This window comes from Odontesthes bonariensis, chromosome 13, assembly GCF_027942865.1.
Source record: "Odontesthes bonariensis isolate fOdoBon6 chromosome 13, fOdoBon6.hap1, whole genome shotgun sequence".
Lineage (NCBI taxonomy): Eukaryota > Metazoa > Chordata > Actinopteri > Atheriniformes > Atherinopsidae > Odontesthes > Odontesthes bonariensis.
In genome coordinates, this window is record NC_134518.1 from 12,649,540 (window position 1) to 12,675,376 (window position 25,837).

The following is a 25,837-nucleotide window of genomic DNA, read 5'->3' on the forward strand; positions in this document are numbered from 1 at the left end:
TTGAGGTGTGAACAACAAAATGTAAACATGAGTAAAAAACACTCTGGAGAATTGATATCTAGTACATTTTCTAATGCTGCCTAAGTCTTTCCATCCCTAGTGTCTCACCTCACTTCTTTTATCGAACATGTTACACTATGAGCATAACATTTTTAGCCTTCTTTCTCCTCTGCTTACTTTCCTCACACTAACCAGCCCTTATCCTGTCAATATCTGCAACATCAATAAAACTTCTAAATCCCAAACTCCTTCCCTGCTCAAAATCGAATATGGGGTTCTACCTTAATTCCAAGATGCCAGTTGTGTTCATAGATGGGTAGACCCGACGTACAAAGTTGAGGTCTCCGACATATAGGCTGCCATCGATGCCCATTGCCAAGGCAACTGGTGCCAATAGCTTGTTACCGTCCGCCAGACCATTACAACTGGGGCATGAGATACTGCGCCTGCGGCCATTTCCCATGATGCTAGTGATCACTGGCGGCTGCTCCGTCACAAAGATGTTCTCCCCGCTACCTTTGTGAAGGATGCCTGGACATGAGCAGAGTCATAATAGTAATCATAATCAAAGATCATTTGTAGAATTCTTCTTTGAGTTGTAAAATAAGCTAACATATTTTACTAGGCAAGTTTATTTGTATAGCACAATTCAACTACAAGGCGATTCAAAGTGGCCTTGTAGTACAATAGAAATAAAAAGCATGATTTAAATTTTAAACAAAAAAGAAAGAAATAAGAACAACAGATAAAATCAGTAGTTAAAATGTGATTAAGTTTTGAGCTTTATTCAAACGCAGCTGAAGGTGTGTCTTCAACCTGAACTTAAATACACTAGCATTTTTTAGCTCTGTTAGCAGTGTGCCTCCTAGAACATGACCCTGATGAAGAACTGTAAACTTTGGTAGCACCGGTATTAAGTCAAAAAGTTCATTGTTATCGATCTTTAGTCTCAGCTTAGGCTGAGTTTTATGTCCATTAGGTATGTAAACATCCAAAATGATGGCAAACTTTTACCAGCAAAACATTAACACAGTGTCAAGTCACTCTGAGCATGTTTGCGTAAAGATGCTTGTATTTAGCTCATAGCATCTATAAGTTTAGGTCTGCCTGGTCATAAGCAGATAAAGATTTCAGCAGAATGTTTGATAAGGGGACAAAGAACGAGTCCCATCTGTCAACCACTACAAAGATAATTTTGTGGAAAAGGTGCACACCACCGTACACACCAACCCCCTGCCTCAGTTCTAGTGGCTGCTGCTGATTGGTTCGTGCACAGTTTTAGTAGAAAGAGTCACGCTAGGTGAGACAACGTAAGCTCTTCCTGTGAAAATCCTCACTCTCAGGTAAAATCTGGCGCCTCGCAACCGCATGTGAGCCGCAGGAAGAGCAGTGTGGTCGAAAACCATACCCCTCCACCCCAAGACAGTCGCACATTCAGTGAGAGATACAGTACTGAAAACCTGCCACATGGAGGGAACTGGCTAAATATAAACTAGGCAAAATTAGAGAAAAAAAAACTTGTGTTCTGTGCTCATTTGTGGGCAGATATCAGGGCATGTAGCTACAGCATACATACCACTACGTGTATTGAGAATATGGTGCTTGTCGAGAGACCAGCCACCCAAATTGGTGGGATCCAGTTCGTAGCCTTGCAGATTGGCCGTCCTCTTCTCCCAGAGGATCAGACTTGCACACGACTCATATTCATAGCCCACCGATACTACATATTGGAAAGCGTAGAGGAAAGAGATAAAGAGACAGCAATTAGTGTTACAGAGTATAAAGAGATACAAAAAGACCCAAAAACCTATGAAAGAAACAAGAAAGGCTGTGCAACTTCTTTCGAGCACACTCTTTCAAGTTCATTTAGGAGGGGAAAGGTGTGATACACAGAAAAGCTAGTTAGCACCTGCACCCAAACCTGCACTCACACCTAACTAACACGCTCTCATGGTGCTAAATCGATTATAAACCTTGTTAATTGGAAAGATTGCCCTCTAGGCTTCAAAACCTAGAGGGCAGGCTGGTTGCCGTGGTGAAAACATTACGCACTGATCATCCACATGTTCTGGCAGAGTCTGTGCTGACTTAGATAAATATACCCATATAGCCACATGGGGAAATCACTTTGATCAGGTATATATATGTTCAGATTGCTCATAGAAGGTGTTCATGTCATACATTATATGTGTGCATTGTTGTGAACTGATTTGTTAAATGGAAATGTGTGTTAACACATCAACTCCCACCTGAGTCACAGCAAGAGTGCTATTGCCAGCACATTTTCAGGCTCTCTACAAACAAGTATATAATATGTCTGAGTCTGTACAGTGAGCAAAACTGGCCTAGCCTATATTCTTTGAGAAATGCAAAATAGCAGTTACTCTGGGGAACACTTGGGATCTTTGAGTGGATGCAATTTCCCAAGCAGTATGCCCCTCATGATTTCAGTCCACACTGAAGCCCCAGATGTCCACTGCATCTGTGGCTTGACAGCAGTGTTTGGCTGACAGCATCTGTGAGCAACTGTGACAGCAAAATGTAATAGCACTGAGGCTCCCCTGGACTCCTGCTTGCTGCTCCAGTAGTTAACTGGTAACTCACCCTGATGGCTAATAACCCTTCACCACAGTTACGGCTGGCTGATTGAACTAAACGCAGCTTCAATGAAAAATAGACGTATCGAAAAGAAAAAAAAGTATGTGGCCATACTGCAAAGTGGATCCAAGCTGGGTCTATCGTGTATTATCTCTCTTTCAAGCTTCCTAATTAGCCTCTCTCCCTCTGTTATAGCTAGTGCCTCCTTAGTGGCAAAGTGCTTCATATATTCAGTGCCCCCAACGCGGCTTCTTCCACATCCATCTCTCCCACTCACCAACAGCTTCGGAGAGACCATAGACCCTTTGCCCATATGCATCTGTCTTATCCCAGATGTAGGTGTAGGCCAAGTTGGGTGAGGCATGGAACCACTTTTGGAAGAGGTGGCCCTCAACTGCTACCATCAGGTGAACCTTCAGCAGGCCCATGGAGACTACAGCTGGAGTCATGGTCACCTTGAGAAGGGAGAGGTAACCCTGGGTCCTGGAGCTTAGGTAGCTCAGCTTTAAACTTGTGCCAGGCACCTCAATCTGCTCATGCAGCACCTGGAAGACAAAGAGACAGGAGAGAGGGATTAGGGGGATTAGAGACGGAGGAAGTAATGGGGGTTACGCTTCCAGTGATGGCTGAAGGACAAGAAATAGGGAAAAACAATAGAGGATATACAGAAATAGGAAGATGGGAAGGGATGGTGGGGGGAACTACAGAAGCAAGAGGGGGAGGGAGCTACAAAAGACAGGCATATAGGAGAGTGGGAAGAGAGCAAGGAAACCAGAAGGAAGATTAGCCGGCAGCCAGAGGTCAGTGGTACTGCACCTGTGTCTCCGGTATGATGGGTTTCTCCCCTGGCTTGGAGCTGAAGAAGGAGGAGAGAGGGGATGCAATCACAAGAGGGTCAGGCCTGACGAAGCCGCTCAGGTCACAGCCTGGGATCGTGTTCTCTTCTGTCTTAAGCACCAGAGTGTCCATAGCATAAAACTGGCTCCAGGGTAGCCACACGGTGCGCTCCTGGCTCAGGAAGGGGGCACGCTCGAACCGCAGAGTGAGAGACGCACCACCGTTAGCTATCAGGTCAAACCTGGAGAGGTTTTTGACAAGAGGATGGGTACAGATGAGGAGTGCTGTGGTGGATGAATAGTTATTTGGATTTAAACAGTGCCATTGTTTCTTCTTCTTCTTTTATAATTCATACTCCACTTCTTCAGGAATAATGCAACAACAAATCACCTGCAACAAATATTTCCACATTATACAACAAACAAATGCCAGCAGTTGGCCAGCGCTCAATGTTAGAGCACTGGTCTCAGAATAGAAGTGACTTTATTAGATGTTATCTTTTAGCCTTTAGTCACTAAATAGTGGTAAACAACTGTGAGTTAATGATTAGTAAAGAGAAAAAGGTCACACACACAATTGACATGGCTTATAGGAAATGGGAAGAGCTTTGTAAGTGTCTGGAACTGCTGAGGCTAATAGGATCTAACAGCTGGAAGAAAATAGCGCCCAGCAAGACAAAACAAGGCCAAACAGAGACATCAGAGCATAGTCATTAAAGTCACAAGTGCATGAAACTGTTAACCGCCTCTGAAATGCAAAGTCTGTTAAAAGTTCAAATATTTCTGGAGGAAAATGCTGCAAAGAAAAGAAGACGGGGGACACAGACACGAGGGGGGACAACAGGACTAAACAGTCAAATCAAAGCAAAATTTCCAAAAATTGTAATTCCTGCAGAAGAAAGGTGAGACATGTAAGATGACCTGATCAAATGTATTTGGTAAGTGGCTTTTAAGGAAAGGAGAAAAAAAAATAGATTAGAATTTGAGGGTGTAAATATTTTCCTGTTGATACTTCTTTGATTGCTCCTATTTTTGGTTTCACAACATGTAGGATGTGCATATTTAAATGGAAATTATATGGAAATGGATCTCATGTGAGTGAATACAGGATTGTTAAAAATGTCATGCATAACTGAATGGAAGCAATATACTTATACACTTGTTTTCCTTCAGAGACTGCATTGTTGTAGTTCTTAGTTGTGTTGATCTCGCTAAATACATTTACTGAGCTGTTATCTGAAATCTCCTTTGTTTGCTGTATCCAATTATTTGCATATCAAACAGCTTAGTTTCCTCATGAGATATCTAATCTAATCTAATCTAATCTAATCTAATCTAATCTAATCTATTCTAATCTAATCTAATCTAATCTAATCACAGCCTTTGTACTGAGGTAGATTCCAAATTTCAGCAAGGAGAGCTAGATTGCTGTTGTACATACATGCCATCTTGTCGCGTCAGCGTGTATCCATAGTGTGGATAGTTGACAAAAGACACGTTCACCCCCACCAAAGGGGTTCCATCTGTCGTCAACACTTGACCCCGGATTAGTGATGCCAAGCTGGAAGAGGACAGAAGAGACAGGATAAGTGAGCAAAAGTCCATCTATCAACCTGGTCCACCCAGCAATCCATCATCTGATTTGATTAATCTCCCATCTTTCAATCATCCAATTTGCCAATTCATTCATTGCTCTGGTCTTCCACCACTCATTAATTAGAACCAATCAGCAACCCCCGCCATCAGGATAAGTACATGTCAATCACATAAACGCGCCATGACAATATTGATGAATTTGTGTGTTGGTTTGTGCACTACTTGGAGCATGTGGCTGCATCCTGAAGAACTCACACACATAGAAGAATATTTAAACTTTTCACTATGATGAGTTATTTCCTTTGCAACACGCGATGTTGCAGTTAATGTCCGCAGAGGAAAATCAGCACCATGGACAGTGCTCCACAGCTGTACTAAATCTTTGGGGAGTCCTTCCTTTACAGCTTTTGGTGCTGGGATTGTTCTTTGTCTTATCAAGCTCTGCAGACCCCTCCTGTGAGTGTCTATTCTCTTAAATGTCTTTTAGAAATTTCTTAAGAAAAGGAACTTATTGTGGAACAGAAGTCTAACTCTTTCCATTGTGTAAAAAAACAATCTAAATTTATAGACTGTAGAACAATCACTTCACTACATGGATCTAAAACCAATTTTAGATCAGAAAACACCAATGAATTAAAAGCTTAATTCTGATATTTTGAAAAATAATACCATATCATATATTTTTTAACTGTGCGGTCTGTGGTGGGATTGGTCAGGCTCAGGCAAATTGCTGTGTCTGTGTCTGACACATTCAATGTCTTTGTGTGTACTTCCTGCCATACCTGGAGTTGAATGGGTTTTCCCCAGGGATGATGTGGGTGCTGTCCCGTCCCACGAGCATCTTGACGCGGTCGTAGAAAGAGAGAACTCGGGCCTGGGAGATTGGGTTCTGCTGGATGACTAGCAGAGGGTCCCGGGAGCCCCGGCACAGGGGACTGTTCTGACACGGACTCTGAATGCAGCAGTCTGGGTCCATGCAGTCTGTCAGTCCATCTGATGGAAGATAGAGAGGACAGTGAGTAATTCAAGCAGCTGCCCTAACTGAATCCATTCTCGATTTTATAGCACGATAATCTGTGTTGCTCTCACTGGAGAAAGTTTAATTTTGCCCTCCCCAGTGAGTCCGTCCCTCTCAGGAGACCTCTATCTTAATTCTATCTCTTTAATTTAATTGATTATTTTTCCTCTTTACTCCTTTATTCTTTTCAATGAACAAGAGGCATTCTTAAGTGAATGTTGCTCTTATCACAGCTCTACCCTTGATTTTCTCCTGCTCCCCCTCAATTCACCTCCTTCGTTGTCCTTGTTGTCAGCGCAGGAGGTCTCCATGGCAACACTGCATCCGGGGCCCCTCCAGCCCGTCTGACATTCACAGTGCCAACTCTGCTGACCCATGGTGCACTGGCCATTCCCATTACACAAGTTAGGACAGCCGTCTGGGTGAAGACGACAGGAGGGGAGAGAAACAGGGTGATGCTTGTTTTGTTTCATCATTAATGTTACACAGATGAACACACATTCGGTCAAGCTAGATCAACGAGTCTCACTCAGTTTAATAAACCTATAGTGATGGCACAGTGTCAGCATTGATTGTTCAAGAACCTGTTTAAATCAGCAGCTCAGTTTTCAAGTTTTAACGTGCACCTTTCCATCGTTATGACACTACACCCGAGGGATGGGTGCTAATGTCTGTGTGAGTGTGTGTGCGTGTGTGTGCGTGTGTGTGTGTGTGGACAGAGGTGGATAGATCACTTTATTCACTTACTGGATCGAGCTCCACCCGATCATCACTCTCTTCCTCCCTCTACTTATGATTCAGTGAAGGTAATGGGATTCTGATGGCTTGAGAGTAATGCTTTCTCGTGAGAAAATGAGATTATGTTTGACAGTGTGTGTGCATGTGCGTATGTGTTGGAGTGTGTGCATTCATACTTCTGTGTGGTGGCGGTCTACGAACTAATAAACCCTCTCTTAAGCTTAAGCAGAAACCCCTTCCAGAGTCTAACGCCCTAAAGCCAAGTACTATAAGTCGGTAACTAGCATAGCAAGGGCACCCTGAACAGTGACTTTAAGGCATGGAAAGGCTGACGCGTATATAGGATGGTATTATTTTCTCATAGCAGAATTATCTACTGCATTCTGATGGCTTTTATCAGGGTGCAAATTTTGAATTTATATTTGATTTGCAGAGAGTTAGGGGAATGAAACCAAACTCATATTTGTTTGTTGTAGATGAGACTGTGGCTATGGGACATAAAGAATGAGGTAAAATAGCTGTCCTGGTTTATTTGCAACTTTATGAGCACCTCCTTAACACACAAGTTAATATGTTTATTTTTTTCAAAACAAGAAATCTGGAATGAAAACTTGAATGTTGTGGTTTCATTAAAAGGTATACATGGAACCATTTCCTGCCCAGCAGCAGTGATTTCCAGTACTGTTGTTATTAACTGCACAGTTACTGGGGAACCAATAATTACTCAAGGAAGTTGTTGCGACTGCCTCAGAAGAATTCCTCGGCAGGCCCCTTGTAAGACATAAACTTTTTATATTTTGACCAGGACCAGCCTTGCTCTTTCCCCCTGTTTTTAGTCTGTATGCAAATCTAATCCACTTGGCTGCAGGCTCCAGGTTGATATTAAAAATGAGAACATGAAGGTACGTCATGCATCGCAAAACATACTGGGATGGTGCTCCCGTCCTGCTCGAGCCATCTCGTATGGAACGTTCTTCCGTCAAATATATATGTTACCATTTTTTTTCCTGGTTATATTCTTGTTTTTGTTTGGCTAAAATGGTCACATCTGGTGGGGAAAGAAAGAGATGGAAAAAGGGAAGGCAGAAAGAAGATAGACCTTCCCAGGAAACACTGAAGTGCACAGCTGAGTGCAGGATCTGCTAATTACCAAGCTGGTATTTTGCAGAGATCTGGTCTCAGCATATGGTCTAATCCCCCACTCCCAACAGTTTTTGCCCATTCAGTAAAGTATGTGAAGTATTTTCAATTTTATTTTCATTGTGTTCTTTTCATAGAGTCATATGCAATGGGTGTTGTGAGTTGCTAAACTGATGGCGCAGATTTGCTATAATTTTGAAACTCATACTGGTTATGAGGAGTAGAAATGGACTGAAATATGATTTTAGATGTTAATCCTATATTGTTAGCATAAAAAAAACAATCCTCAAGTTAAGATTCAGGGTCTGTGCATATTAAAGAAAGCAGATATATGATATTTGCATTCTCTATAGACAGATATGAGATTATATCCACCTTCTCATCTAACTCTAGTTTAGGTAGCAGCTACAGTATTCCCCCAAATGCTTATTTTGTCCATTAAGATTGTCTATATCAAAATAATCTAACTTGATTCTGTCAGTGGAGCACCAGCAGAATGATAAGAAATAAAAATTTGAGTTTATGAAAACTCACTGAAATATTTTTATACAAAATGAAATAATCCAAGCATAGACTATTCAGGCACAAATGTCTTTTTCAAAAACAGCCTTCAACCGCTGGCCTGTCTTACAATTTTCCCCCATCTGAATTAAACAATTTTACCACTTCATTTTCAACATTATAATCCATCAAGGAGAGGAGGTAAAAAAAAGGAATGATGACACACAACGACAATGTTTTCTCTGGCATCACAAAGAGCCTCAAACAAAGTTGTCACTGTGATTTTCCTCCACAATAAATGAGGGAGCGGGATGCAACAATCTTAAGTCTACCCACGGGAGATGGAGGCAAAGAAAGGGTTGACTTATAAAACAATATGTGCATGCACAAAAGGCACTTATTCAAAAACACACACACACACACACACACACACACAGACGCACGCCCAGAGTGATGCACCACAGAGATACGACCTGACATTTCTCACTCAGTGGTAGTGGGCCGACACAGAGCGAAGAAGGACAAAATAACCCAGTAAGAGATTATGAATATGAAATGATTTTTACTGAGTCCTGCTCACTAGATTAATGAACATATTTTCACTCAAGTTGCACTGTAGGATTTTGCCCTCCAACAAATCGCTGCATCAATAAAGCCATGCATTATGAATACAAATAGTGCAATCTAAACTGTGGCAGCAGCTAAATTAACAGGCGTTTCACCCCGATTGGCATTTTATCATATGTCTCAACCAGAGGGTGATGAGGGAAAGTCAAGGAAGGACTTTGAAGAAAACAGTATGCCATCTTGTTTTGGGGGCTGCATAGGCAAGGTAGCTTCATAATGTTTTTCAGCTCAACAAGAGGAATCAAATAAAAGGTTTTATCTTTAATTATTACCATTCACTGCATCAGGGGACCGCTCATGATGCTGCATTAACAGTCGGGCTGGAATAGATTGTCCCCAAGTATTGAGCTCAGGGAACAAAGGCAGTTAGCAGTGATTGCCTGTTAAATGGAGTTGCCATTTAAAGCAGCCAAATACTTATGAAGCACCCGGACAGGACAATCCATAGTGGGCATTGATTGGCTTGCCTGGGCAGGCCAGCATAAGGCTCTTCTCTCTTTAATGCCAAGACCCAGTCGATATCCCCCCCATACTAAGTAGAATAAAGTGGGATTTCAGAAACTATTAAGTCCACCCTCCTCAGTAATGTAGTTGGACTCTGATGAAATCCCCTTAAAAAGGAGAAGAAATTGCCTTGGGTTATGGGTCAGCACACACACTCTTGTGTGGTATGCGGTGTCTGTGGGTGTGGATGGTGGGGTATATGACCGGATGGATATTGTGTGAGACTGAAAGGCTGAAAAGAGAGAGAGGGATAGTTAGAAAGAGAAGCAGAGATTGAGAATGAGACAGACAGAAAAATGAGAACAAAGTGCAGAAAAGAAACTCAGTCAAGACATTATAGTAAAAAGTTCCACCATTCTCTCCATCCCCCCTGTGCCCAGCTCTGTCTGCTTTAAAGGTCATCAAGTAAAGGTTGCTGCCATAGGTCCACAATCACAGCTTAAAGATGGACCAAATACCTTCTACAGCAAATGCCCATTAATCTACTCTTACTATTCCTAACAAGCTACCGAAGAAATGAATGATTGCTTCATCCCTTTGTTCTTTGACCTGTCACTCTGCTTCCTTTTGACTCCCTCTGTTCTTCCTCGCTCTCCCTCGTTGTGTCTTGCTCTCTCTTTAACCCTGCAATTTACCTTTTCTCTAGGCTAGCTCTTCATAAAACAATGAGAGCTATTCCATTAAGCGTAGAGGGTGAGAGGACACTCTCAACGGTGCTCCGGGGACCTGTACTGCCAGGCAATCTGTGCCGCTCTGCACAACCTGACTGAGGTTCAGCTACGGGGCTATCTAATAAGCATTCTTGCTGAGCTTGTGAGACGACTGACTCTAGATGTGCAGTCTCCTCTGTTTGCCTTGATTTCTTAACCTTTTCGTCATTCTGTTTACCTCTGCATGATCTGACTAACCTGTATTTTTTTTCTTGGCTTACATTGGGAAGGAGGGCTTTGATGAAAAGATAGTCTGAAATTTATGCTGTATGAGTCACACGCGCACCATCAAACCCACACACATGCAGACAAAATACATTTATTAGCCATTCTACCATGGCCGTGACTGTTGCCACAAATACCCAAATGTAAACGCTCCCACACACTTAGCAGCTTTTTGACACCGCATAAAGGCCTTGCACCAGTGGCCTATGAAATTCACCAATTACCTTGAAAGAGCTTCAAACTTTCATCATTTTCTCCTTGTCTGAAGCAACTGTGTTTATGCAGTACAAGACTGGAATACCTGAGTGCTTTTTGTTTTGTGTTTTCAGGTCCCACACTGGAAGTAACACGCTCACACGCATGCACAACCACACATCCACAGCACAGCCCCTCAACACTGCTGATCCCACAGTAGGCTCTACGGTACCCCACGACACATCAAGGCTCAATGACAGCTAAGCCCTGCTGCAGTGCATTGCAAGAAATGGGAGTGCACCACATGTAGGGAGTCGTCATTGAGGCTGGCAACCTGGTCTACTACAGACAGATAGCACCACAGAGTCTACAGAGCCAAGCCAGGCCAAAACCCACAAATGCAGCAGCTAGCTTCTACCACCACAGGCTAAGAAACAAAACACCAGAGTCAGATACGGTACCTGCTTTGTCAACCATGCTCCCATGGTCTGCAATGGGAGAAAATGTGCAAAAGGTAAGAGATGGGGAGAGTATTTTTTTTATATATAAATGCAAGCAACATCATGCAGAGCTGAAATGAATAACAGACAAGCTGCGATAAGCTAACACCAAGAGTGTCTGGTGCTTGTGAAGTGTGCTTTGCGCCAAGCTGAGGCCTGACAACTCTTTCATCTTGGGCTGATGCTGCAGTCAAAGCTGCCCTACTTTCTGATGGGGAAAATGGGGAGATCATAAACTGTTACTCCCCCGTGAATATGTATGTGTTGGCGTGTGTGTGTGCGGGTGTGTATCCTGGTATTTGTTTGGGCTGTGTATCACACTGCAATCACAGTGCCTCTGGTGACAAGAAAAGGAGACTTTGTGTCTCACAGCACTGCGAGTGAATCAAAGGGATCTGGCACTCATCCATCCAAAGTGACGGTGATGTCAATATAAGACAGTGATTGACTGACAAAAAACATACTCACACACACGCACGCACACGCACACACACACAAACACATAAGCACGACACGGGAGTTATTTTTTGATCACACTGAGGTGAAGAGATTTGCCTTTCATCACATAACTTTGGTGTTTCAAAGGCCATAAAAAAACTAAAACTCCCCGGGTGTGCAGTTGAGAGGCAGCCTCTAAACAGATAAATTCTGCTCTTTTGTAATCCTCCCACCATAAATTCTTCTGGTGGCCTTTGCTCCCTTCACCCATCTTCTATGTCAGCACCCTTCTTCAGTTCCCCGGGGCCTTCCTTTTTACCTCTGTTACCTCTATTTCCAAATTCCATTAACAAAGTAAAAAGAAGCTGCCACTTCAGTCTGACTGGGTTTTTGGTGTTTCTGTTCACACCCACATGTTGACACGCAGACACACGCCAGAAGCACACATCCTGACACAAGAGGCGACACTTACCAATGGTGCAGTGCTCTCCGTTCCAGCCCTGATGGCACTGGCACTTTCCGTCCTTGCAGGTTCCGTGCTTGATGCAGAGTGGGTTGCACACACGTTGGTCACAGCCTGCACCGGTCCAGCCATCCTCGCACCGACAGGCTCCGCCCATGCACGCACCATGTGTTCCGCAGTCAACCGAGCAGACCTCTGATAGGAGGGAGACATATTTGGGTCACAATTCGCGACTGAGAAATGGATGCTTTTGTAGTTGTGATGAATTTCTGATGTTTGCATTTTACTATTTGTCACATATGTACTCATAATGGATCCTATTACTCAATAAGGACACTTTATGAGTCTTAGATGCCTGGGAGGCATAAACATGTTGTTTCAACAACACAAACATGGCTATTTTTCAGTCCCCAGCAGGTCCTAATGAAATCCTAAAATATGTCATCAATTATAATGTGGACATCTTGAAAAAATAAACTTTCAAACCTGCTTAAACTTTGAAATCATGAAATCATCTGACAGTGACAGTGAGAAAGCTTCAAATCAACTTATAGAGTACTTTAAGCTGCAAAACAATCAAATCTGCATTAAATAAAGCGTAATTCTCCACCGTGCACCTTTAATTAAAATCCCTGATTGCAGTTCTGTGATGATAGGGTTTATTTCCTAAGCCCCCCATTACATTCACTGTCTGGGAGGCTCAGATGTTGCATGCAGTGAAGGTGCATGTGGTGAAATGTGACAATCCCGCTCGCGAGCTCCGAACCCCCGGTGCGCAGGAAATGTGGGTATGTACCGACGTTTTGATACACACTTCCTAAGGAATCCTGTGGTGTGAGACAATGTTGCCTTTATCAAAGTTAAGCACTGCCTCACTCGTGACAAATGTTGGAGCTCTGTTCGTGACTAGCGTCAGACTGGCACGTTAGAAGTCGATGCCTCTGCAGCAGTGGAAGTTGAACAGCTTTATTCTCTTGAGAAAAAGGCCTGTAAAAGTGGAGCGTTTCATTCAAATTTGGCTACTTTGACCTGAAATATCTGTATTCTTTTTTACTCCATCCTGGGTTGCATCCAGGAATTATGAGCTATAACCAATCAATCAAATAATTCTTATAGTAAAATATCTAGCCCATTAAACTTTAGCTCCTTTGTAAATATTGAGTAGCACACAGACAACATTATCAGGCCATCATTTGCCGGTCCTCCAACAGTACCTGAGATCTAGATCTTTTTAAGGAGGCTTTTTCTTGCTTTTACTTTGGGCTGCAAACAACCTTAATGCTGACCTCAAAGTTGTCCCATCTGCAGTTCAGAAACAGCATATATGACTGATTGATATGTGTGTTGGTCTGGGTTCCTGTGGGTGTTTTTTCTTAAAACGTCCCCATGTCTTTTCTTCACTTTAATTTGCTCTTGCTGCATTTTCTTAGATTTAATTTATGACATGTTGTTCCTGTAATGTGGTGAAATTTGCGCTGTAAAAGCAAGCGCCTTGGCTTTCCCATTTTAGATGTGGAGCAGCACCGCGATAATCATAAAAAGCTGTCATAACCATACTGTTACTGACAGCAAAATCTTCCCACATTTTATTCCTGCATGTTCCAATTTGGCTTAAATAATGTAACAGTTGCTGCATCCTATTTCTGAGCATCTTGTAGTTTTGGTGGTTTTGTGGCTTTCATCCAAGCTCAGTTCGAAATCCAGAACAGTCTGAAATAAAATGACTAACTAATTAACTATGTACCCTGGGACCAAGAAATAAGACGGGACAAATATTACTCAGTAGGTGTTTTCCTCCAACTTTGACACCACTCTTGTGCTCAGTGCAGTTGACTGTTCTATTCAAAACTCAGTTTTGAATAGAACAACTTACCCAGAGAGCAGTCGGGTCCCATCCATTTGGGGTCACAGCTGCACAACCCAGTGTCTGGTATGAAGGCACCGTGGCCGTGGCACTGGTCAGGGCACTGGGCCCTTGGCAGTTCGCAGTGGAGCCCTCCCCATCCCGGCTTACAGTGGCACTCCCCATTCACACAGATACCGTTGTTGGAACACGTCGGATCCAAGCAGTCCACTGCATGGAGATAAGCCAGTGTTTAAGAAGGAATAAACAAATGAACAAAGGCTAACACACAAGCTGGAAACAGTCTCATCGGAGTTCATCAAATCATATTTTTACAAGAAAGAAATGAATGAAGACAGAATTTCTTTATGTATAGAAAAAGCTAATGAAATAAAAAAAATATTGCCAGACATAAAGCACATATTGAAGAAGAGTCCAGTGTATAATTGAAGCACAGAGGCAATCGGTTTCTCTCTGAAAGAGCAGACAGCATCGCAGGCTCATCAATGGCTGCGTGCTTTTTGCCAGCGTGCACGAGCGAGCGGACGCATTTCCGTGTGCCGATACAAGGGGGAGAATCTGACACTGTCAGTCTGCCAGCTTGACAGGCAGCTCTGAGTCCGAGCAGTGAGTGAAAACCAATTTGACAAATTACCTCCTCCCGGCAAAGGGCCCACCCACCCCTCCTCCACCCTACTCTGGTTTTTCTGTCCCCGGCCACACCAACTTTCTCTTTTTCCTTGTCCTGTTGTGTGTGACACCCCTCCCACCCCCCTCCTCCCACCACCTCAGGCGTGATTGACCCTGCTGCTCCCCATTCGCACACACATATTAATAAAAGCACACACTCCCATGTATCCCTAGCCCTCCATTTCTGTTTGCCCAGCAGAAATGGTGGATCACGGTTATCGATTTTCATGTCGGTGGCACTTCAGGTAAATTGTTCGAGGGACTCTGCTTTGATGAATATCAGATTTGAGATCTGAGTAAAAGGAGGGGGGGTGGGGGGGGAGAGAAGGGGATGCAGGGGAAAAAACTGAGGCGGAGAGGAGAAAATGCTGACCTTGTTCTCAGGCCCTGAGTTTGGACTTCTTCTGTCATTCTACTCCTCTCCTTCCATTGTCTTCCCTTTTTTTATCGTCACCCATGGCATGCTGCTTTTCTCTTTTCTCTCGCCTTTTCTAATTCTTACTTTCCTCATATATATTCACCTCTCACCATCCTGACTCCCCCTCCCAATCCCTCTCTTTATCTCGCTTGCTTTCTGATGACTGAGAATGTGCCATGCTGATCCTTCTTAACAAGGATCAATACAAGCGATTTCAGCCCTTAATAAAATCTCTGATGTGTTTGGCTGCAGTATTATACTTCATCCGCGTATATGGAGGGAATGAACACGCACTCAGCATAAGATTACGGCATGATGAGCTGACAAACCTGAGCTGGAAAGGAGCGTGAGAATCTGTGAGATGCGTTTGTTGAGCCTAAACGAATCACCTCTCACTTACATTGCCGACACACGTTACACCGTCATACATCCATGATGATCGTCACACCATTATTGTGCCAGCACTCACCTTCTGCACAACTCTGCCCTTTGTAGCCAATGGAGCACATGCAGTTTCCATCGGTGCAGGTGCCATGGCCACTGCAAAGGGGGTCTATGCATTGCGTCACAGGGACATCACACTCAGGGCCTTTCCAGCCGCTGTAACACACACAGGAGCCCTTGTCGTATTGGCCGTTGCCACTGCACAGCACGGGGCAAGCAGCTAGAAGATAAGGCAAAATGAGAAAGGAGGCGGGATTAAACCCTGTGCACGAGAAAAGAAAAAAACAATTATCAGGCTCTTTTTAGAGATTTGCAGAGCAGCGAAAAGCCACGCTGCCTACCCACATGCATCCGCACGCCACCATGCAGGAGAGTGGATAGAGTGGTTAAGGGGCTGGAGAGCGCCAATGACATGAAGAGTAATTACAGGCAGAGGTAACTAAACTATTCATCAAAGCTGTCTATCCCAGGTGAGCACCGAGCCAGGGAGCCGTTTGCTTGGGGAGCTGCCATTCATCATCAGTCATCTAGTCTCGACTCCACCTAAGGCCATGTGCCATGTTGCTGCTCTTAATCCTTCCCTACTTTCTGCATGGAGCAGAAATGTGTCTTCTCAACTAATTAGACAGAGGAAGTGACAGAATCTTTCCTGACGGATTTTGTAAACAGCTAATACCTTTGGAGCAGTCCATGCCATGGAATCCTGGGAAGCAGTGGCACACTCCAGAATTACACTCTCCGTTACCATGGCAATTGCGCGGGCACTCTTGCACTGAATCTGTGAAGAAGATGAAGTGAGACAGAGAGAAAAAGGGGAGGGGTGAGAGAGTTTGATGGCAAGCATCAAAGCATTCCATTTAATCATTGGCACCATTCATTCTTTAAGATACGACAAATTGAAGGCGCTCTGAGTCTCTCAGTCGCACAGACATCAAAAGAAAACACCCTCTTCTGAGATTCCACGCATTCCTTTTCTGTGTATTTTCCATTGTGCTGTGTGGGGAAGATGCACTTTGAATAATTTTTCAAGAAAGTATCCATTACCCCTCCACCAGTGCTTTGCAATCCATATCAGAAAATACAGCCATGTTTCCACCCAAAGCACAAGCAACGTTTTAGTTGCAGGAACCCTTTTAAGGCGTCAAAAGGATCTTTTGGTCCGTCTGTTGTGTGTTTAATACTTCAAATCTTATGAGCTATTGTGGAGATTGATTGTGACATGACAGGCATGGACTGGCTGAAATGAAAAGACGCGATTACACTTCCAGCCAAGAATGTTCAGAGCTGAAAGCAACCTCACGGATTTACATGAAATTCTAGAAAGTACGGCCCCCTCATTTTCAGTTGTATAATGTGAACAGAAATTATTTCAGTCGTTCACTTGGTGAGAAAAGTGACAAAGCACCACTGGGGGCACACTATAGGCCCTGCAGTAAAAAACTAACTGAGTACCTCCAAAAGGTTCCCAGCGCCTGTGGCTGAAAGGGAATTCATGTAATTTACACAAGCATTCATGAACCTCGTAGTTCCTTGTCTTTGCACTCTGGTTCTTTTCCTTGTCTTCCTCCTGACTTATGGTTGATATGCACAATTGGGCAGATTTTATCTGGACTTTATGTGTGTGTATACATCTCTTTAAGTGCCTCTGAAACCCACTTAAAAGAGGAGGAACATTTAGGTGGGAAGAAATGGTACAATACTAATCATAAGGATGCATTTTGGACTTTTATCCATCTCTTTCTCCTCTCAGCATGCTATCATGTTGTTTCTCTTCGATTGTTACTCTTCTTACACCAAGCAAAACTCAGCTTTTCTATGCTGCCTCTCCTTCAAGCACTTTCCTCTTTTTTCCCCCTCTTTTCTCTCTGCCCTCAGCCCACGCCCTTCAACCCAAATCTGAGCCCCTCGTCTCCCTCTTACCCTAATGCCGCCCTCTCTTTCACTCCCCTCTTAGGGTCCTCCTCCCCCTACTCCTTCACTCCACTTCATTGCATTCTGGTTTTACCCCTACCATTATATCTTTCCTCCTACTCCCCCCTCACTACTCGCTCTAATTCTGTCCTCACTGCCTCTCCATCTCTTCATCTCTCCCCTACTTATACTGCAGAGAGCACTATAACCCCTGTTATTGACAGTGAAGGATTCTTTCACCCTGCTCGATTCTTTCTATCCATCCTCCTTGTTCCAACACTCGTGGCTCCAGCATAACAGAAATAATTTGCAGCTCCAAAATGTGTTCATTTTACAGGGTTGTGACACAGTTTTATGTGGATATGTTCTGGTGCAGTGACTGATCAGAAAGTAATTATTCCTTTTGATGCATTAACAATCGCAATGGGCACAACTCTAAAAACCTTTATCTAAAAAGCTGTGTTTTGTTCTTGAAAGCATATATTGGATATAGTGCTGTGTTTTGGCAAACACAATTCTTTCAACTCTTCCTATGTGACAAAGCTCTTGTAGTTGTACATCTTTTGGCAACATAGTGAACATGCTTCCGGGGAGTGTTTTTACACATTCTGAACGTGTGAAGACACCCAGAAATGGGGGGGGGGGTTAGTCTAAAATAATACCATCAGTGTCACTGGTCGTGAAATTTTCATCCTGTTTTTGTCTGATAACTGTCTAAATATTGTTTGCCGCCCCCCCCCCCCCCCCAACAACAACAGCAAATGCAGACCGTGTCTCACCCATGATATTTGTGCTGAAGGAAACCGTTTCCCTCTCCCGACCATCATTATAGAATGCCAAGTGCCAGGCACCGGCGTCCAGGTACTGGACAAACACCGCCTCATTGAGGACCACAGTTTGAATGCTCCTCCTCTCCCTCGGCGTCTCCACCACACTCCACTTTTCCTTCCCATCGAGGCGCTCCATGTAATCATACTGGCGAGAAAGTTGTAAGACAACGTTTAATTCAAGTGACAATGAAAGAGGACTTTTTTTTCCCCATGCTTCATTGCTGCATATGCTGGAAGATTAAAGAGTCCTTTTTATACTAATTTACTGGTTCATAAGTTCATTTTTGGGGGGTCTTAATAGAAAATATTCACATGCTTTACTGTTTCAAAAACATAATCTTTTTTCTGCCCTGACTGGTCAGCTGGATAGTGAAAAAGGGTAAAGTGTGAGGCTGCTCGTGCTTTGTTTGTGGTGTGCTCAATTAGCTGTTTGGCAGGTGCTATGCAAAGATTCTACATGTTGATGTGGATAAGTTAAGGAAGGTTGGACCACAACCAAGTTGTTTCAAGCATGTCAGGAGCAGTGTCTCCTGTAGGAAAGAATAACTTCTTTTGATGTGGGCCTTGGGCTTTGCCACATATTATAAATGCACAAAAAGAGAGAGAAAGAGAGAAAAACAAACAATGAATAAGACCGCTTTAAAGGCTGGATTTGCCAGGGAAGCAAAAGATTTGGCACACAGAGCTCATTGTGAACTGTCTTTCTATTTGGTGTTCTGGAAATATTGCAGGAACTGTTTTTACTGTAGCCCAGTAGCCACCAGCTTAACTTAGACCAGGCAATGAAACAGTTATCTGGATGCAATTATCCCTTCCAACAAATCAAATACATTTTTAATTGAGTAGATTCTAATTAAATAGAGGCAGTAAAAGTTACATTACTGTGAAATTTAATTAAGTGTAAATCTTTTTCTAAATGAGTTTTTTTTCCAAGCAGCTATTATAATGATTCACAAATGAATTTTTAGATGTCTCATGAAACCGGATGGCTTTTCTTTAATGCATTCTACATTAGTTGATGAAAATAAAGGTTGCTTCCCTCCTTATGAATCGTTCATTATGAACAAAACAATAGCCTATCATTCCCAATGTGCTTAATCGGGACAGATTTTACCTGTGCATGCGAGGGAGGCAGACCCTTGCGAATGTACACTCCGAACAGGGCATCCTTGCCGAGGGAGATGTTAAACTTGAGGAACTGGGGCTGGCTGAGAAAGAGCAGGGATCTCCAAAACACACCCGGAGGGATTTCTTGGGACACCCGTCTCCCCACTTCAATGTTGCCGGTGTCTATGCTACTGTTCCGGCCTGCCCACGAACCTGGAGAGAGGGGAAAAGAAACTGCATAATCTGTGATTACAGGCATTGATCGCTAGAGTCAATAAGTAATCATCACAGTTTAATGGAAATGCTTAAAAAAGAAATTCCCAGTCATTTCTGTTACTGCGAGTAGTTACGTGAATAGAAGATTAACTGATCTCTGGGATACATGGACACAGGTGTAGCACGCTTTTCGATTTTTTAACAAAACTTAGTTTGACATTTTTGTTCAGCATAGTTTTAGAAGGAGAAAAGAAAAGAAAAAAAAATCTCATTAACTTTGAGACCTCAGATAACTACGACCAAGGTCGTAGACCTTTATTTGCTTATTTGCACTTGTTGGCTATTCAATTTTCAAATCTTAATAATGTAAACTCTTCCACCTGAAACTGCTTTTTTTTTGGGAGTAGTGTAGCCTTCGGGAAGGCTTTAGCAGACTGAAACAGAGGTGCACTGAGCAACAACTGCACAAACGTGGTGTTCGTAGAACTGTTATTGCAAGAAAAAATTGAATACCAGAATTTTGCAAAAGAAAATCTGAAACAAGCTTGATTAATTCTGGAAACAAGTCCTGTTGATTTCATGAAGTCAAGAAATGATGTTTTGGCTGCAATGAGCAAATCTTTGTTAGGGGAAGAATGTGTCATCTTTAACTTTAAGCCTTTTGGAAATCAGGCCATTCTTTACATGCTCAGCTACAGAAGCATGCCAGTGTGCATGTGATTGCGCGACGCAAAATGACACTTTTGTTTCAAAGCCTATAGGACAGTTGACTTTGTTGTCTGGGCTGAAACGGCAGAGCGCTGATAGAACTGCAGAGCCGAGATTTTCTGAGCAGACAAGGCACGCAGAACCGCACAGAATCCTACAATCAGGTCAGCCATCTAACAGAAAAAGTGTCAGGGCCCAGACAGAAAAACACTGAGTGTGAGTAAGCGCGTGTACACGTGCGTGTGAGCGAGAACAGCAAGGAATAAAAGCAACAGTGAGAAGAACAACAGCAGCATCTGGCCTAGACGGCTGGGGAACACAACACAACAGCTCTCTCATTAATGCAGAATACAGAGACGGAGAAGCAGCCCACACACACCTTTAGTGTGTGCCATGTGTGTTACAGAGCCAGATCGAGCAAGAGAAAGAAGAACAGATACAAAGCCGCATGGGGGCCTTTAAAGAGAGGGGCGTGAGTGACGGCAGTTTTACCTCGCCGCTGACTGAAACGAGAAACCCTGCTCGACACAACTCCAAAGCAGAGTGGTTAAACAGCACAAACGGGTGACACATCCGCTGCTGCATCGCATCATAAATATTTTAGTTGTGTGAGCATGTTTGGCAGGAAAAATCTGTTGGAATGAGTTTCATACGGCAGATGCATCATTTAAAATCCATCAAGGATTAGGCTGTTGGTAGTTTTCTTATTTCTGACAAATTCAATGATGTGTTACTTTGCTCATACAAAAAATTTTTCCGACCCAGTCTGAGTCCAGCCAGCTAGTTCATGCTGAACATATATCTATCTTTAAGAAATGGGCTGAAAATACAAAGTTTCATTTCAGGAGTATAAAACAATTTTGTTGAGGACTGCGGCTGCAAATGAATACACATTTGGCATGCTTATTAGTATTGATAGCACCTGGATGGTTTAGAGAGTGTGGAACTAATTCAGAGTAGGCTACAGTGTCCCCAGTCATCATTTCTAATGTCGTCTCTAATAGTTCCTGAACACCAATCGAGTTCCACGGCAAAGAGAAGTAAGCAAAATCAGTCTTGGGCTAGACACACAATACTTGTTAGAGATTAATTGATTGTTGATTTAAGTATTTTCATGCGATTTGCTGCGAGGAAGAAGAATATTTAATATGCAGCCTCATCCTTTTGCTGAGGCAGTTTTTGCTGCCACAGGTTCAGTGAGGATCTAAATGTGGGGAGTGTGCTTTATAGTTCATACCTCTCCCTCCAGAGGGCAGTGTGGCCACGTCACTGTTGACAGGCAGTCCAGCTCCCAGTCCGTTGTTTAACACAGGACCGTCGGAGGGCTTTAGCTGCCACGTCAGACCCAGCAAGTTGATCGCTGCACACAAAAAGGTGGAATAGATGTGAGAGGGAGGAGAGGTGCGAGAGATGGCTGGATGGTGAGGTGGGGCGTGTTTGATTTGGATGGGGGACTGTCAACAAGTCAAGGGAAGAAGCCCCAGCTGAAAGCTCATAGGGGGAATTAGAAGCTGTTACACAGTGTCCCTGCTATACTTCTGCTAGTGCATATCAATCAAAAGCTCTGCTCTCAAAGTGTCTGGTAACCCGAAGCACAAAAACCGAGCTAAGTCTTACAAAACATTCGATTAAAACCATAAAAAATCTCCTTTCTTTCGCATTCTCTGCCTCAGCCTCTCCCAACCATCGTTCAGTGTGACACCATCTCCTGCTTTTATTTGGAAGCCTTTACACCATCTCACAGAGAGCAAGTGACAGATTGCTCTCTCAAGAGAGCGCTCTATGACTCTCCTCTCCTTTCTCTTCTTCTTTTGTCCTCCGTTGTGTTAATGTGTACTGGCGGTATGAGTCGGCTAGAGTGTGTTCGCTCTTCACTTTGTCAGCTCTTTACTCTCCCCATGTCTCTTCTCTCCTTTGCTTGCTGGCAAACGTCTCCTCCAACCGAAAACATAGAGTGAAAAAACACTGAGCAGACAGTCTGTTCCCTAACTATGCGCACAGTTATACGTTCAGTCATTTCTTCAGTAATTTCTTCAGTAATTTCTTCAGTGGCAGGTATATTTTTGTTTGTTGTTAATGAGCATTTTGATCTCTAATGCTTCTGAACAGCCTCCTGAATGAAAAACTCTTGATGGATCCTTTGCACATGTCTGAACATATGGGATAATTGCATAGTGAAGGTGCAACGCAAATGCAAAATGGTTTAGGTGATGCAGCATGGACGTACAGTTTGGTTGTGTAGAACGCATTATGTGGGTGTTATTGCACGCTTCTCAGCATTGGTCTTATTCCCTGAACACAACGCTCACAACACTTGCAACTGGAGCCTGAGAATCAATTTCTCTCTTGCCAAATTCTATCTTCACTTGCCAAAGGTTTGCACACACTTGGGATGAGTACAAAAGTTTTAGAGGACAGAGATGAGGCCACACGATTTGCACTGGCGCAGATGCATTCCCTTTCCTCCCTTTGTTTCTTTGTTTCCTCTTTTTTTATGCTCCATCTCTTTCTCCCCACCCTCGCTTCCTGGTCAAAGGAAAGCGCTGACACCTTGGCTGCTGCCTGGCCTCCACTGTCAGCTTCTTGTTTCTTTTTTTTTAATTTTTCATGGCGGTCGGGGTGTGGTATAGCAAAAAAAACAACAACAAAAAAAACAAGAGATGGAGCAGGAGGAAGAGGGAGAGTGCTCCCCCTGCTTCTTTCCTCTTATACGCACCTATTTCCCTCTCCTCTTTAATTGTGTTGACCTTCATTCCTTCTCCTCTTTTCATTTTAATTCCCCTTTTTCTTCCTTCTCTTTTTCTTATCTTTGCCTGTCCTTCCTTGTAGATTACGCAGACACCCCTGCACCACAAGCACACGGGCACACACGCACGCAAAGATGGTATCACAGTGAGCTGTCGATAGAAAGATCTCCTATTGAATCAGCTGCAGACAGTAAGCAATTGTGAATCTATTGTGACGGCACTCTCAATCTAGGTCACCGCCAAGAACACATCAGACAGACCCACGATGAGCTTATTGTGTATGGCTGCTCATTGTGTTTATGTGACTGTGAGGGCTGGTGCACATGTGTGCTTTTCCCAAATTAGTTTTCGTCCTCTGCCTTTCCTTTTTGCCTTTTCTTCTGGAAGGCTGTGAAAAGTTGACCAACAGATGGCACACTTACTCCTCGGTGACAGAGCGCAAAAAGCCAAAGCTCTGTCAACAGGTTTTTTTTTTTTTTGCAGCAACACACAAGAAAGACAAAGAGAGTCGCTTGTTGTCGTTCCTTTCCCCATCCCCCATCTTAACAACACTTCTTATCCTGTTAGGGTGTAATTGTAGCTAAAATGAAATAGCTGAAATTGATGCATTTAGCCTTGTGTTGCCACAATTTTTTGCATTTTTCTTTTCTTGTCATAATTGCCATAATTACTGTTTTCGAGCTGCATTTCAAGGCTTTATTAAGTGCCATGCCAATGGCCTATCTGAACTGAAATGGACTGACAGACATAGGAAGAAGAAGAGAGTTAGTCGGCCTGGGCTGCGCTTTCTTTTTAATATGCCTTCTCACTTCATGTGCTCGCAAAAACATGCATGTACACACACGCATATGGAAAGATCACAGAAAAGCAGGATTAACAAGCAAACGTGCTGGATTAAAAATAGATCAGCTACATCATGAGGTTTTTATGTAATCTCAATTCATAATTCAGAGGGGCAAAGCGCTCGCCTGGATCATCTGCAAAAGACAGAATCTGAAAAAGCAATAGCACACGCGATCCTGAAACAACAACAACAAAAAAAAAAACGAAGACGGTTGATGTACACCAGGAGAACGGAGATGAAAAGGAGGAGGTGGTGACCAGCGTTGGGTATAGAGGGCAACGGTCAGAAGCTCTTGGAGAAATTGTGATCAGGAGAGGAGCGGGGAACAGAGAGAATACTGGAGAACGGCAACTGAGAGATTATTAAAGAACATATAAAATTCCCCCGAGGGTGGAAAAAGAGCATGAAAACAGGCTACAGATGATGTTGCAGAGATGGGAGGAAGAGATGAATAAATCCCTGCCACGGGTGAAATAGGGGGAAGAAGAAGAAGACGGCAAGTGAAGAAGAAAGATTTAAGGGATGAGCAGCCCTGCGTTCTTTGTTTGGGTAGGAAAAGATGGTCGTGATTTGCCCTCTGACAGTAAGTGGCTCACAATGCAGGCTTCAGAAGGAAATCCAAAGCACACGTGCATGCTTTGAGCAATATTCACATCTCTCAAAGTTAAAGGGTGTGAACTGATTTCTGCATGAAGGGAAAAAACAGAGCCAAAGACAGAGAAAGGTGACTTTGTGGATTCTGCACTGAATGTCCCCCGAGTGGAAAATATTATATCATCATCATTCTGTTCTCTGGAACATGTTCCAGTTGTTCAAATCCTCTCCCTATCTCTTTTACCCTCCTATCTGCTCTCATGCCTCTCACCTTTTTCTGTCTCAACTTAACCTAATCACTGCCTATTTATATGACAGCATCTGCAATTGAACCAGCTGCGATGCTACTAATTGCACTAAAGACAGAGAACAGCCTCTTGCATGTATTTGTATTTAATCTCTTGCAATGTGACTAAAGTTACACAAACACGCACACACACACAGGAAACACACTTTAATTTGCCTTCTCCCCTGGCCATCCTGATAAATGCATATTAACTGTTCTAATTCACCAGTTAATCAACAACTCTGACCTCAATTAGGGCAGTAATTGTAGCCGAGACCAGCCCCCTCATTCTTGGCCTGGCTTCTAATCGGTGTAGGAAGGTTTTTCACTGTCTTCATTTTTACCTTTTATTGCCACCTCTACTACTCCCCAATCTCCGAGGCCCTCACTTGGCTGGCTGGTAGACAGTTTGCAGCCAAAAACAAACACATGCACAAAAAAGAAGCCCCCCTGACAAAAAGCACCTTCCGCGTGTCTTTTTGTGTTACTCGCACTTTTCTGCCTGTCTCTACAGCACTGGGGTGCAGTGCTAATATCTGAGAGACTGAGGAAAGAACTGCGTGCTGCCACAGATTCTCAATACTCAGGCCTTTTGGATATTATGTCAAATTTACCCCACGATTTCCACTCTCCTGCTTGAATAAGGCCGCCGTCTTTCGCAGCTAAGTTCTGAAGATGCTGCTTGCTGAGATCATTTAGAGACTCAGACAAAGGGACGGGGGCGGCGGTTGGCTGCTGCCCTTGGGGGTCACATACACTGAGAGACAATTTGTCTGCCTCTGAGTGTGCGTGTGTGCATCTGCGTATGCATGCTGCAAATTGCATAGTATTAACAACAAGCGCACAAAGCTGCAACCCCCGACGGGACCTGCTCACCCAGCTGATGCAACTGAACTGTAATTGACTGCAACACAAAAGGTTATATGAGTCACTGGCAGCTCCTACCTGCAAAAAGAGAGACGGCAACTCACTCAATCGCACAGCCAAAATGGCTTCCTGACTGGAGCTGAAATATTGACATGGCCCACCGCCGATGCGGCCACGTGCTTGTGCCCGTGCCTGCTTTCAGGCGTGTGTCTGATTGGCTAAATAAAAAGAGATGTGAATCTG

General features: G+C 43.5%; 1 protein-coding gene across 3 annotated transcripts in view; it reads right to left on the reverse strand.

Moving 5' to 3' along the window:
* Positions 1 to 25,837, reverse strand: part of tenm2a (teneurin transmembrane protein 2a) — a 254,018-nt gene that overhangs the window by 13,372 nt on the left and 214,809 nt on the right. For 2 of the 3 annotated variants that reach the window (XM_075481022.1, XM_075481021.1), the window contains 15 exons: positions 21,494 to 21,616; positions 19,340 to 19,566; positions 18,175 to 18,370; positions 16,161 to 16,262; positions 15,510 to 15,704; positions 13,963 to 14,163; positions 12,099 to 12,284; positions 11,150 to 11,176; positions 6,320 to 6,466; positions 5,813 to 6,023; positions 4,876 to 4,995; positions 3,415 to 3,676; positions 2,876 to 3,143; positions 1,577 to 1,720; positions 282 to 531 (listed from right to left, as the gene is read on the reverse strand). In XM_075481022.1, coding sequence (XP_075337137.1) covers positions 282 to 531; positions 1,577 to 1,720; positions 2,876 to 3,143; positions 3,415 to 3,676; positions 4,876 to 4,995; positions 5,813 to 6,023; positions 6,320 to 6,466; positions 11,150 to 11,176; positions 12,099 to 12,284; positions 13,963 to 14,163; positions 15,510 to 15,704; positions 16,161 to 16,262; positions 18,175 to 18,370; positions 19,340 to 19,566; positions 21,494 to 21,616 — 2,659 coding nt within the window. The remainder of the gene's footprint in view (positions 1 to 281; positions 532 to 1,576; positions 1,721 to 2,875; positions 3,144 to 3,414; positions 3,677 to 4,875; positions 4,996 to 5,812; positions 6,024 to 6,319; positions 6,467 to 11,149; positions 11,177 to 12,098; positions 12,285 to 13,962; positions 14,164 to 15,509; positions 15,705 to 16,160; positions 16,263 to 18,174; positions 18,371 to 19,339; positions 19,567 to 21,493; positions 21,617 to 25,837) is intronic. The other variant, XM_075481020.1, reaches the window with a different exon arrangement.